The 11,958-nt window shown below is 42.4% G+C and overlaps 2 protein-coding genes across 2 annotated transcripts in view; both read left to right on the forward strand.

Annotated features, from left to right (window-relative positions):
- Positions 1-1,938, forward strand: part of LOC311062573 (ankyrin repeat and SOCS box protein 2-like) — a gene marked incomplete at its 5' end in the record, with an annotated part of 22,172 nt that extends 20,234 nt beyond the window's left edge. The window contains one exon of the mRNA XM_084081713.1: positions 690-1,938. The remainder of the gene's footprint in view (positions 1-689) is intronic.
- LOC311062574 (uncharacterized protein) overlaps positions 1-10,288 on the forward strand; it is a 21,005-nt gene extending 10,717 nt beyond the window's left edge. Inside the window, exons 9-17 of the mRNA XM_084081714.1 lie at positions 396-549; positions 3,789-4,148; positions 5,190-5,356; positions 5,476-5,631; positions 6,375-6,620; positions 6,806-6,977; positions 7,102-7,660; positions 9,065-9,218; positions 9,405-10,288. Coding sequence (XP_083937840.1) covers positions 396-549; positions 3,789-4,148; positions 5,190-5,356; positions 5,476-5,631; positions 6,375-6,620; positions 6,806-6,977; positions 7,102-7,660; positions 9,065-9,218; positions 9,405-9,559 — 2,123 coding nt within the window. The 3' untranslated portion in view covers positions 9,560-10,288. The remainder of the gene's footprint in view (positions 1-395; positions 550-3,788; positions 4,149-5,189; positions 5,357-5,475; positions 5,632-6,374; positions 6,621-6,805; positions 6,978-7,101; positions 7,661-9,064; positions 9,219-9,404) is intronic.
- Positions 10,289-11,958: the final 1,670 nt, after the last annotated feature.

Genomic DNA, 11,958 nt, shown 5'->3' on the forward strand with positions numbered 1-11,958 from the left:
CTGTGTTATGACATATACTGTGTGTGTACGTGCCAAGCCCCCAGAACCCAGTGGTTGCATTGAAGTGCATCGGACATGCTGGCCATTCATAGGTACTGCAGCTGGAGCCACTGTACATGAACGAGCGAAAACGATTTCGACCAATGGGCTCGACTCACGAGCTTGCGCACGGGGCTGCGCACCTCTGCGCAGAAGCCCCAAATAGTGATGTCAATGTCAATCTCAATGTGATGAGCGAGGCGCTCATCACATTTCCCAACCCGGAAGAAGGGGTGATTTCGGCCCATGTGCTGGCTGAGCAATTCAATGCAAGTGGATGGGAGGGGATATCCGGTGCCCTCTCTATTATTTTTTAACTCTTTGGTGCGTGTGCGTGTGTGTGTGCGTGTCTACAGTGCCTCCTCATCCTCTCATGCAGCTGTGCAGACTGAGGATCAGACATCTGGTTGGTGTTGGCAGGTTAAAGCTCCTCAGGGATTTAGATCTTCCTTCCAGACTCATCAAGTTTCTCTGCTATGAAGTGGACTGTTCACTGGACCTGGAGACTTAAACAAACTAATGGATTAAACCACTGGTCATTCAAAGATCTATGCCTAAAAAAATAATAATTGCAGAACCAGTGAAAAGACTTTATGGCGGCCTTTCATATTGGTATAGTGATATGATTTGTCTTCAAACAGTGGCCGTAGGTTTGTAAGCAGCTGTTCTCACCACTGTTCTAGCTCCTACTGTACATTGTACGTTGCGAGGCATTGAGAGCTTGTAGATCAGCTATTTTCAAAATGTTTGCCTCTTTCTTATATTATTTGACAATTTGGCCAATATTTGACCAGTTTTTATAGTATAGTTTGATGCAGTAATGGGCTTTTTTAATTGAATTTAATTTATTTTCTTTCTTTTTTTTTACCCACAGGTTGAGAACCACTCTTCCTCTGTTAATGCTGGTTTCCTATCCTATTACTCCTAGTATTAGAGGTCCTGGTAGGATAGAAAACCAGTATTACAGGAAGCATTGAGGAACAGAAATAACCAGTGGTTTACAGTGAATTCAAATTATTGAAAAATAGTTGCTCCATTGATTAGAAATGGATCGTCGAAAATATGTTTGTTTGTGTTTGTGTCATTGTACGGTGAAACAGCTTTCAAAGTCACTATTTTAGGCCGTAAACGAACGTAAATAAAGCAGATTTTGCCAATATAGAAAACTTCCTGGATTTAGCTATTTCTATTAGGAGAAAATTTTAATGGTTTCCAGTTGTGTTTTCCATATAATACCATTACCAGTATCAAACCTAATAAACCCATATCAGTTTACCCCTATCACCAACATTACAATCGACAACCAATAGCAAGGAGTACAAGGGTCAGATCAGACATTAGATGAGTTTTAGATGGGTTTAGATGGGGTGGCGGGTGGTTTCTGATCTACTTGACTAACATATATGTACACCATATTTGAGGCCGGTGTTGAGTTGCACGGTAGTAAATGTGTGTTAGCTGAGTGTGTGTGTGTGTGTGTGTGTGTGTGTGTGTGTGTGTGTGTGTGTGTGTGTGTGTGTGTGTGTGTGTGTGTGTGTGTGTGTGTTGATGAGGACAGTAGAGAAGTGACCATTTTGGAAGTGGCATGTACATTTGATCACAGCCTGGAAGAGGAATTCCTTACCAAGGTGCTTAAGTACCAACGTCTTAAAGATGCTATCATGCAGCTTGGTTACAAATGTAAACTGCTTGTGTTCATATTTGGAAGCCTCAGTAATGTCCATAATTCAGTTGTGAGAGGCCTGCAGATTGAAGGAATGCCCAAGCCAAAAGCTAAGGCATTGGCAAAATTCTGTTCAATGTCTGTGATAATTGGCAGTCGCCATATATGGAGGAGGCGATGCTTCCTGTTACCCGTGATCTGTATTCTGAAGTACTTGTCGTTGAGTTTTTTCCAAGTTTGTGCATCTACTATTGTTTGTGTTCAAGAATGTATTGTTAAAATGTGAACGCAAATAAAGATGTTAAATGTGTGTGTGTGTGTGTGTGTGTGTGTGTGTGTGTGTGTGTGTGTGTGTGTGTGTGTGTGTGTGTGTGTGAATTTGATTTGTGTCAAACTTTCATCATAACTTTCCTTGTAACAGCTGCCCTGGTTTCAGACATGTATTGTTGAAGGACCAATGATTGACACTGACAGTTATATCTGCCTCTGAAAAGAAATAATGCCTGGATGGCGAAATGACTGCCCTGGTTTCAGACGTGTGAAACCATCTCTGGTTTAAGGCATATATCAGACGGTAAAACTGAGGTCAAGAGTTTTGGACCCAAATGAATCATGGGCTCCCTGGAACCCTATGTGAATCAACTGTCAAAATGGACTGCACTTTTAAATAAATTAAACATCAAATCTGCCTTCTTTCTGCTAGGCATTTATACCAAGGTCAAGGTCAAATGTTGTATTTATTCTAATAGTTCTATTGGTTTAGCGTCAGCATACACTTCTTTGTTTTATTTCTTCTAATTTTAGAGTAGCCAATAGTTTTGTAACCCCTTTTTCTCCCCAATGTAGTCGTTATGCCATTTAATTCCTCCCCACACACATTTCTGTGCTGTCACTGCTGTTGTATCCCACTGACTCACCTGCCAGTGACGAGCCCCCACCAGGAGGACGTAGAGCCTTCGTCCTACTTCTCAGTCCAACACTCCCCGCTGACAGGTGCCGCCCCCAGCCCGTAGGAGTATGTGCAATGATCGTCTGTGCTCGACAAAGCCGGATGCACCACAGTGGATCCGAACCCACAACCTCCGTGGTGGTGGGCAGTGACTTTTACCACTGCGCCACATGAGAAGCATACACTTCTTGTCTTCTTAAATTTTATGTCCCCTCAGCTGACCAGTTCCTGCTTGGCATCCCTACTCAAGCACAGAAGGGGAGGAGGGCGCATAACCTTCTCAGTTATAAACCTCAAACTTTGGAATGAGTCCCTCCCCAACTCAGATGTTTTGAAATGTGCTTCATGAATAAACTTGGATTGGACTGGATTGGATAAAGTGTCTGAAATCATGTGACGGTCTAAGAATAAAGTTAGAGAAAGAGAGACAGTCTACACGTCTGTCAGAGAAGAGGAGAGCAACCTTCATTATAAATGTAAGAACATCTAACATTAATACTGTGGCTGGTTATGGATACAATGGTTATATTTAAGATCAATATTGTGGTTAGTAGGGTTACTCTGTTTGTTATTAATTATTTAATATTAATACTGTGGTTAGTTATGAATGTTATTGTTACTTAACATTAATATTGTGGTTAGTTATTCGAACAGATGGGGTGTGGGGTTGGATCCTGAAGTTGCAGGGGTGCAATGTCCTCAATTGCCTTGTAGGTTTGGTAGAAGATTGTATCCGAATGTAAAGGAAATGCATGACTTTTGTGATTTGTGTCATTGCAGACTATTTGTGCCAACTAGGCATTCTATTTTCAACTATTTAGCGTTTTCTTCACTTTTTGCTACAACTCCTACAAACTTTGTCCAAAACTCACACAAATCGGTACACAGTATATCTGAAGTCATGTGATGACGATGTATCAGTCAGATTTCTCATATACTATTCCAATTGTCTATAACTGCCTTCCAAAATGTGCTGGCCCTGGGTAGATAACCTGGCTTGGTGGAGCCCTGCCCTCCAATAAGGCACTTTCCTAGTCTGTTTGTTTCTTCTGAAAGACTATTGTCATGGAGATGGTCAATCTTAATGCCAGGAATATCAGATTATTTCTTTGTTGTCTTGTTATTCTCCCTTATCAGCATCGTCATGGAGACAGCTGGCCTTTCTGTGCCAGGAGCTTCTGGTCCATCGTTGGGGTTTGAGGACTATTCTGTCTACATCAACATGTCTGATGAGGAGCTGATCCAGATAGCTATCGAACGCAGCCTTGGTGAAGACCACAATAAAACTCCATCCACAGATACCAGACAAACTCCATGTCCACCCAATCCAGAACTCTTTCAGCGCAGCACCCAATGCCTTCACAACACCAGCATTCAACCCAATAACGAACACGATCACAGCATCATCACCAACGCTAAGCCCAGCACCCTACAAGATCACATCGTCACCGCTCACTACAGTTCTCCAAATCCTCCGACCACAAAGCGTGCTGACCAGTAGGTGCCTGAATATGGCGTCATTGTATTCTTATTGACCAAACCTAGCCGAACAAAGATGGTGTTTGGTAGGACTATGCTGCAGCTTTATCTTCAAGGGGAACGTGACAGTAACGTCTGGTGTATTGCAGTGCTAAAAATAATCTCTCAGTCAGTACCACCACCACTTAAAGGTAGGGTAAGTGATTTTCTTTGGTTGAAATAAGTGTTAAATGGCTCTATATTCTGATAGTACTCATTGCTATAGAGTGTTTGTTCAGTAAAAGGAGTCTCCTTGTCTCTCCAGCTCTTTATAAAACAGAAAATACATTTTCGTTTCAGTTTCATTTCCAATTTTATCCAATCAGGACAGAGAACTCAATCAGGATATAGATTAAACAAGTGAAATTGGCAGTGATGACACTAAGAAATGAGCAGGCAAAATTGGAACTGGAACACTATACAAATTAAGCTTAAAAATGGGTACTTTCTCCTGATTGGCTGAGATTTTGACACCTACCAAAAAAAATATTTTCTGTTTATTAAAGAGCTGGAGAGACGGGGAGACTTACTGAACAAACACTCCATAGCAATGATTACTATCACAATATATTGCTTTAACCTTTTAACAACATACTTTTTGTTTTAACCCAAAAATATCACTTACCCTACCTTTAAACATGTAGTGTTGTTGTTAGCACGAACAAACACAGAAGCACACGGCCTCCCTTGTGCTAAAGTAGACTAAGAAACAGGAGGAGCCTAACCGAGTTCCTGTTTCTACACATAAAAGCAGGTGGTACCCCCAGAGGCAAAAACGAAGGGAAAAAACAAATGGGTTCCCAGATTGATGGATATATCATATAAAAAAAATGAATGAAAAATTAAAAAGAAAGAAAATGTTTAATTAAATAATTAAATAATAATAAATACATAAATAAATACATTAAGAATCGTAAGAGTTCCAGCAAGCTCCAGAGCAAGAGATCCATAATCGTTCTATGGTCGGCATTAAGAGTCAGTGTGATTGTAAAAGTGTCTATGTGGTGCATTGTTTTCTAGGGTGGAGGATCCTCTGTTAGCGGTGATAAAGACTGGTGACGCTAACAGAGTCAGAAAGCTAGTTAACGTCCCAGGATACAACCTGGTTTCCAGCAAGCACGGCTGGCTGGCAATCCACCAGGCAGCCGCCCATGGCCAGGAAGCCTGTCTCAGAGTGTTGCTGACAGGTAAAACAAACACTTGTTTTCTTTTTGTCCTGTTGAAGAACACTTCGACAGAAGACGTGGTTCTTTGGGGATTATTATTATTATCTTCTCTCTTTTTATGTGTGTCTTGTTTCCTCCAGCCCAGCCTGGTATGTTGAACAAGAAAACAGCAGGGAAACAGACAGCGTTGATGATAGCGGTCTATCATGAGCACACAAGCTGTGTCCGTCTGCTGCTGGAGAGAGGAGCTGATCCTGAAATTGGTAATGAAGATCAAGATACTCCTCTCAATAAAGGTACAAACACCACATTTTGTGCTTTCGTTGATAATGCAGGAATTAGCTGTGTTATGTCCAGTGTTGCATTGCTGATTTGGTGTGTGGTTGCACTCTATTTTAATGACCTACACTACAGGTCACACAATGGACAATTGATATGCATCTAGGCTCAATCCTGTGTTAATCCTATGTTAATTCATGCTGGTGTGACAACCGGCGGTCGGCAGCCTTTGTTAACTTTGTTGAGGTGTGAATTTAAAGTCGTTTTAAATCTATGCATGTGTGTGCACGTGCTCCTGTTTAAATAGGTTCCTGCACGGCGTGCACTGCCGTCCCATGAGCAATGCAACCCCGGTTATGTCTATTCAGTGGTTTCCAATGCTGTTCCTTATTGAACCCTGCTGGTTTTCTCTCCTACCAGGACCTCTAGTACTGTTGGTTTTCTATGCTACCATGACCTCGAAAAGCCTACTGCTGGATTATTATTCTACCATTGCCCCTAGTAAATGTTTGTGTGCTCAATACAACCAACAAGTTAATTATATTCACATTTCTTCTTGTTGTCATTCTACTTCTGACTAAAGGTTTGTCTCTGAAAAAGGCAATATTTTCAAAACATGTTCAAAACATCAAAGCAGGTTAAGAAAGTAGCAGAAGAAAAATACCAAAGTAGTTCAGAAATCAAATCACAGACAAACTGTACTATCTAATTCAAGAGAAGCTATTGTATATGTTTAACAAACAGTGTCTGTTATCCCCAGCGTGTGAGAAAAACAATACAGAGCTGGTGACCATTTTGTTAAGCTACGGTGCAGCAGTCAACACCCCATGTATTCAGGGATATACAGCGCTGCATGAAGCTGTTCGTCGGAACAATGTGGAGATCTGTGAGATGTTGGTTAAAGCCGGAGCCAAAATCAGTGCAACCAGCAACTACGGCATGACTCCTCTGTCCACTGCTGCTCAGAATGGGAATTTAGAAGCGCTACGCCTCCTTCTCAAACATGGTAGGTACATGACACCCTAGTACTGCTGGTTTTATATCCTACTAGGACCTGTAGTACTGCTGGTTTTATATCCGACTTGTAGTACTGCTGGTTTTCTAGCAGTACTAGAGGTTATATCATAGCTTGTTGGACAGAGTGGCAGATAGACAGATAGAGAGACTGACTGTGTTCTATTGTGTGTTCAGGTGCTGATATTAAGGGTGCTGCAACTGACGGTGCAACGCCGCTCTATGATGCATGTAAGAATGGTCATGTGTCCACCGTGGAGCTGCTCCTGTCTCTCAAAGCAGACGTCAACAGATCCAGCAAGTCTGGTCTTCTGCCCATCCATGTGGCTGTGCAGAAAGCTCACACACAGTCAGAACACTTCTCTGTTTACAATCAATCACTTACCTTCTACAATGAAGGTGCTTTGCAGTAATGAAAAACTCTTGTTTCTCTGTGTTCCTGTGGTTTTAATGTCAACTTTTTGTTCATTCAGCATCGTGTCCCTGCTGATTCCCATCACCAGCCGGAACAGAATCACAAGTAGTGGCATCAGCCCGCTGCACATCGCCGCAGAGCGCAACCGCAATAGCATCATGGAACTTCTCCTGAAGGCAGGATTTGACCCCAACTGCCAGCTGTCTGAAGAGCGACGTAAAAACTATGAAGATAAACGGAGCACGGCGCTCTACTTCTCCGTCTTCAACAGTAACCTGGAAGCCGCTCAGCTGCTGCTGGAGGCTGGAGCCAACCCCAACCTGGACCTGTTCAACCCACTGCTAGTTGCCGTCAGGAGAGAATCTATGGAGATGGCGTCCCTCCTCATGAAGTACGGAGCTGACGTGAATGCCTCCATCTCCACCCAGCCCTCTGCATTTCCCTCTGCGGTGCTCCTTAGCATGGACCACCTCCCCATGCTCAAACTGCTTCTGGACCACGGCTGCAACGCTTGCTCCTGTTTCCACTGCGTTTATGGCAGTAAGACTCATCCCACACAAACAAACAGTGAAGAGCAGAGGATCTGGAACCGTGATGCTCCATGGAGCCGTCTCCAGGTGAAACCACTCTTATGTTTCTATTCAAGCTCACTATTCATATATTATGACAAAAATGTATGTTGGTTTCCATTGTTGTCATGGTCATGGATCGGAGTAAGCAGAAGGGGTGCAGTACGTTAGTCCGACAGCGCATTCCTCCGACAGCGCAGCGCTCCGACGTTTCCAATACTAAACCCGAACCAAACCCGCACCCTAACCCTAACCGCACGCGGATGCCACATCGGAGAAAAGGTCTGTCGGATTAACGCATGCCTCCCAAGCAGAAGAAGCATGGGCAGCAAACAACAGGTCAAATGTTCACTTAAGTAGAGTGCAGTGAGAACAATGTACTATAGTACCTCAAAGAAACTAGGAGAGAGGAGTGCTAGGCTGAGGCTGAGGTACAGTCTGAAGAGGTCAGTCTTTGTGAAGCGTTTTGGGTGGTTGAAATCCAGTCGTGCTGTGACATTCTGGATCATTTGGAGGGGCTTACGTGAGCATGCTCAGAGGCCAATAAGGAGGGAGTCAAGCTTGGAGATGACTGAGGCCTGGATAAGGAGCTGGGTATAGTCTCCTGAATGAGGAAGGGTGATCCTTTGAATGTTATAGAGCGTTAACCTACAGGAAAGAGTGACCACTGCAATGTGTGTGTTGAAGGACAGCTGACTGTCTAGGACTACCCTCTTCGCTATTGGCAGGAATAGAAGCAATTAGGGAGTTGTTGATGGAAACAGTGAGATCCTACATGGAATTACCTGGGAGGAAGAGATGCTCAGTCTTATCTGAGTTGAGCTTGACGTGGTGGGAAGACATCCAGTGTTAGATGTCAGTGTTGAGTGTCATCAACAGAATAGTGATAAGAGAGCTTGTGGAGGATGGGTAGAAGGATCAGGACAGAGTGGGAGGCAGCCTGAGCAGCATGGAGTGCTACTGTGACTGCAAGGAGTGCAGTTTCCATGGAGTGGGCAGGTTTGAATCCTGACTGGTTTGGATCCATAAAGTTATTCTGTGAGAGATGGAGAGAACGCTGGTAAGCAACAACACGTTCAAAAGTTTTTGTCTGTAGTTCATGACGTCTTAGGTGTCAAGGGTTGAGAAGTGGCATGACTCTGGCCGTCTTGAAGACAGATGGGACACATCTTGAGATTACGTAGTGTTGATGGTTTGAGGGTGGCTGGGTTTAGGTGGGAGAGTAGAGAGAGCGAGAGAGAAGGTTAAAGTAGTAATCTGAGATCTGTAGGGGGGTAACAGAGAGGTTAGAGGGAGAGCAGCAGCATAGTTTTCTAGGCTGTCTGGTTGCGTGTTTGTGTTTTCTATCCTGTCTAGTTGTGTGTTTTCTATCCTGTCTAGTTGTGTGTTTTCTAGCCTGTCTAGTTGTGTGTTTTCTATCCTGTCTAGTTGTGTGTTTTCTATCCTGTCTAGTTCTGTGAGGCTGTGTCCAAGCCGTCCATCAGTCACTTTTTGGGGCCTCTCGTTTCTCTGCTGTTAAACTACGTCAGCCACGTCAGGCTGTGTTCCAGACTGATGGAACATCTGGTCTCTTCTCCACTCTGGACCGAAATCAAGATCAGAGCAGGTATGTTTATTAGTCTTCAATGAAACAGACAGTGGAGAGACTGTTTCAAGAACTAGTTACAGTGATATGACATATACTGTGTGTGTGTGTGTGTGTGTGTGTGTGTGTGTGTGTGTGTGTGTGTGTGTGTGTGTGTGCGTGCGTGCGTGCGTGCGTGCGTGCGTGCGTGCGTGCGTGTGTTTACAGTGCCTCCTCACCCTCTCATGCAGCTGTGCAGACTGAGGATCAGACATCTGGTTGGTGTTGGCAGGTTAAAGCTCCTCAGGGATTTAGATCTTCCTTCCAGACTCATCAAGTTTCTTTGCTATGAAGTGAACTGTTCACTGGACCTGGACACTTAAACAAACAAATGGATTAAACCACTGGTCATTTAAAGATCTCTATTTCACCATGTATGCAAATTGGTATGCACCTGTATCATGTCCTGACTTACAAAAAAGTCTCTTGGAGCCCAACAGGAATTCATTTTCTTTATTTTATTGCGGCATTTTAGCACATGTCATGCCATTTCCACGGGTTGTACTTTAACAAGCTCTTCCTAGTAGGACACAAAATACCTTAACCATGAAAACTTAACAAAAGTGTGAGTTTTCATAAAATGGTGTGACCGTGGCAAAGCGTCAAACTTCAACACCAAATAGGAAGTGAAAATAGTCAATCTACAAGGTCAAGTTTATTTTCTTTTTTTCTATTTAACCTTTGATCTGATTGCCATACAGACTTGTGGGTGAGATCACAGTCCTTGTACTTCATTGGTTTTACTTAGCTCCACCCCCTATTCTGATTGGTCGATATTTGACAGTCCCTATTTTTTTCTCTAACTTTTGAACAGTTAGTCGTACAGACTTGTAAGTCGTGTCACTTGATTCGGTTGAGAGTCCTTGTCCTTCATTGGTGTTAATTAGCTCCACCCCCTCTTCTGATTGGTCGATATTTCATAGCTTCTATCATTTAGAGCCCCGACTCTCTGGAATGCCCTTCCCTTAGAGATCAGGCTTGCAGAGTCTGTGCCCCGGTTCAAAGCCCTCCTGAAAACCCACTTATATAGAGTCGCTTTTATTACCTAAAGACTTTTACCCATTGTGTCCTACTGTATTGCTGCATAATTTATTTTTTTTGTTTTTGCTTTTAAATGTTTTCATATTTTTCTGCTCTCTTACTGTATGATGTATTTTATATATGTGAAGCACTTTGTAACTTTGTTTCGAAAGGTGCTATATAAATAAAGCTTTATTATTATTATTATTATTATTATTTACCATAACTTTTGAACAATTTGTCGCACAGAGTCATGAGTCGTCTAAATCTTTGTCCTTCCTTGCAGTTAATTAGCTCTGCTCCCTGTTCTGGTTGGTCGATATTTGCCCCTAACATGGACAGAGGTGTGAGGGCCCAGTCATCGCTGCTTGCAGCTTTAATGTAGATTCGTATTTACACATCCATGGTGTCATATTGTAAATTAGTTATTGAACACACTGTAAGAGAATCAATGCCATGAACATATTATTGTTGTTGTTGTTGTTGTTGTTGTTGTTGTTGTTGTTATTATTAGGGCCCGAGCACTGCACCAGTGCGAAGCCCTATTGAAATTGCAAAGATTATTATTATTATTTTATCCATAATAAATCGCGTTTTTGGGCGCTTTGCACACACATCACAAGTGGTGAAAAATTACGTATTTTAATCGTCTCCCCTACAAAGTTTCAATGTTGAAGCCCCACAATACGGTTTCACATACATGTATGAAAATTGGTACACACCTATATCATGTCCCGACTTACAAAAAAGTCTCTTGGCGCCATGACCTAAACCCAACAGGATGACTCATTTTGAATTTATTGTGGTGTTTTAGCCATTTTCACGGGTCATACTTTAATGAACTCATCCTAGGAGGATGGTCAGAATCAACTCATACTCGCTCATTGCACACAAGAGACCTTAGCAATGAAAAGTTATCAAAAAGTGAGTTTTCATAAAACGGCATCACCGTGGCGAAGCGTCAAACTTCCTTTGCCAAACAGGAAGTGAAAATAGCTGATCTACAAGGTCTACGAAGTTTTTCCTTTTTTTCTATGTAACTTTTGAGCTGATTGCCATACAGACTTGTGGTTGGTGTCATTGGAAATATGTAGGAGAAACAGCTTTCAAAGTCACTGTTTTAGCCCGTAAAACAAACGTAAATGAATCAGATTTTGCAGATACAGAAAATTACAACTTCCTATTGATTTAGCTATTTCAATTAGGAAGAAAATGTTTTCCGTAATACCATTACCAGTATCAACCCAGATAAACCCATATCAGTTTCCCTTATCAGCAACATTACAATCAACCAATAGCAAAGGAGTACAAGTATCAGATCCTAGATCAGTACAAGGTTCAGATCCAGGAGGAGCGAGATCCCAAAGGTTGAGATGGCGTGGTGGGTGGTTTCTGATCTACCAACATATTACACCATGTCATTATTCGTTTGGGCTGGTGCAGCATTTTGACTGATTTCTGCCATTGAGAACAAAGTGTTGTTTTATATTTGTCTTCCTCTCATTACACAGTAGGCTCTGACATTTTGTATGTATGAGATGTGTGCTTAGCAAAATGTAATGTTTATTTGTGTTTAAGGGTGCCAATCATACAGCTTTGCAGCATTTTCACATAAAGATTAGTACGAAAGTCTCCTGTTTGGCTGGTACTAAATTTGATTTGTGTCAAACTTTCATCATAGCTTTCCCCGTAACCAGTGTTC

The sequence above is a fragment of the Gymnoscopelus microlampas genome (genome assembly GCF_963454915.1).
Source record: "Gymnoscopelus microlampas genome assembly, chromosome: 16".
Taxonomy (NCBI): Eukaryota; Metazoa; Chordata; class Actinopteri; order Myctophiformes; family Myctophidae; genus Gymnoscopelus; species Gymnoscopelus microlampas.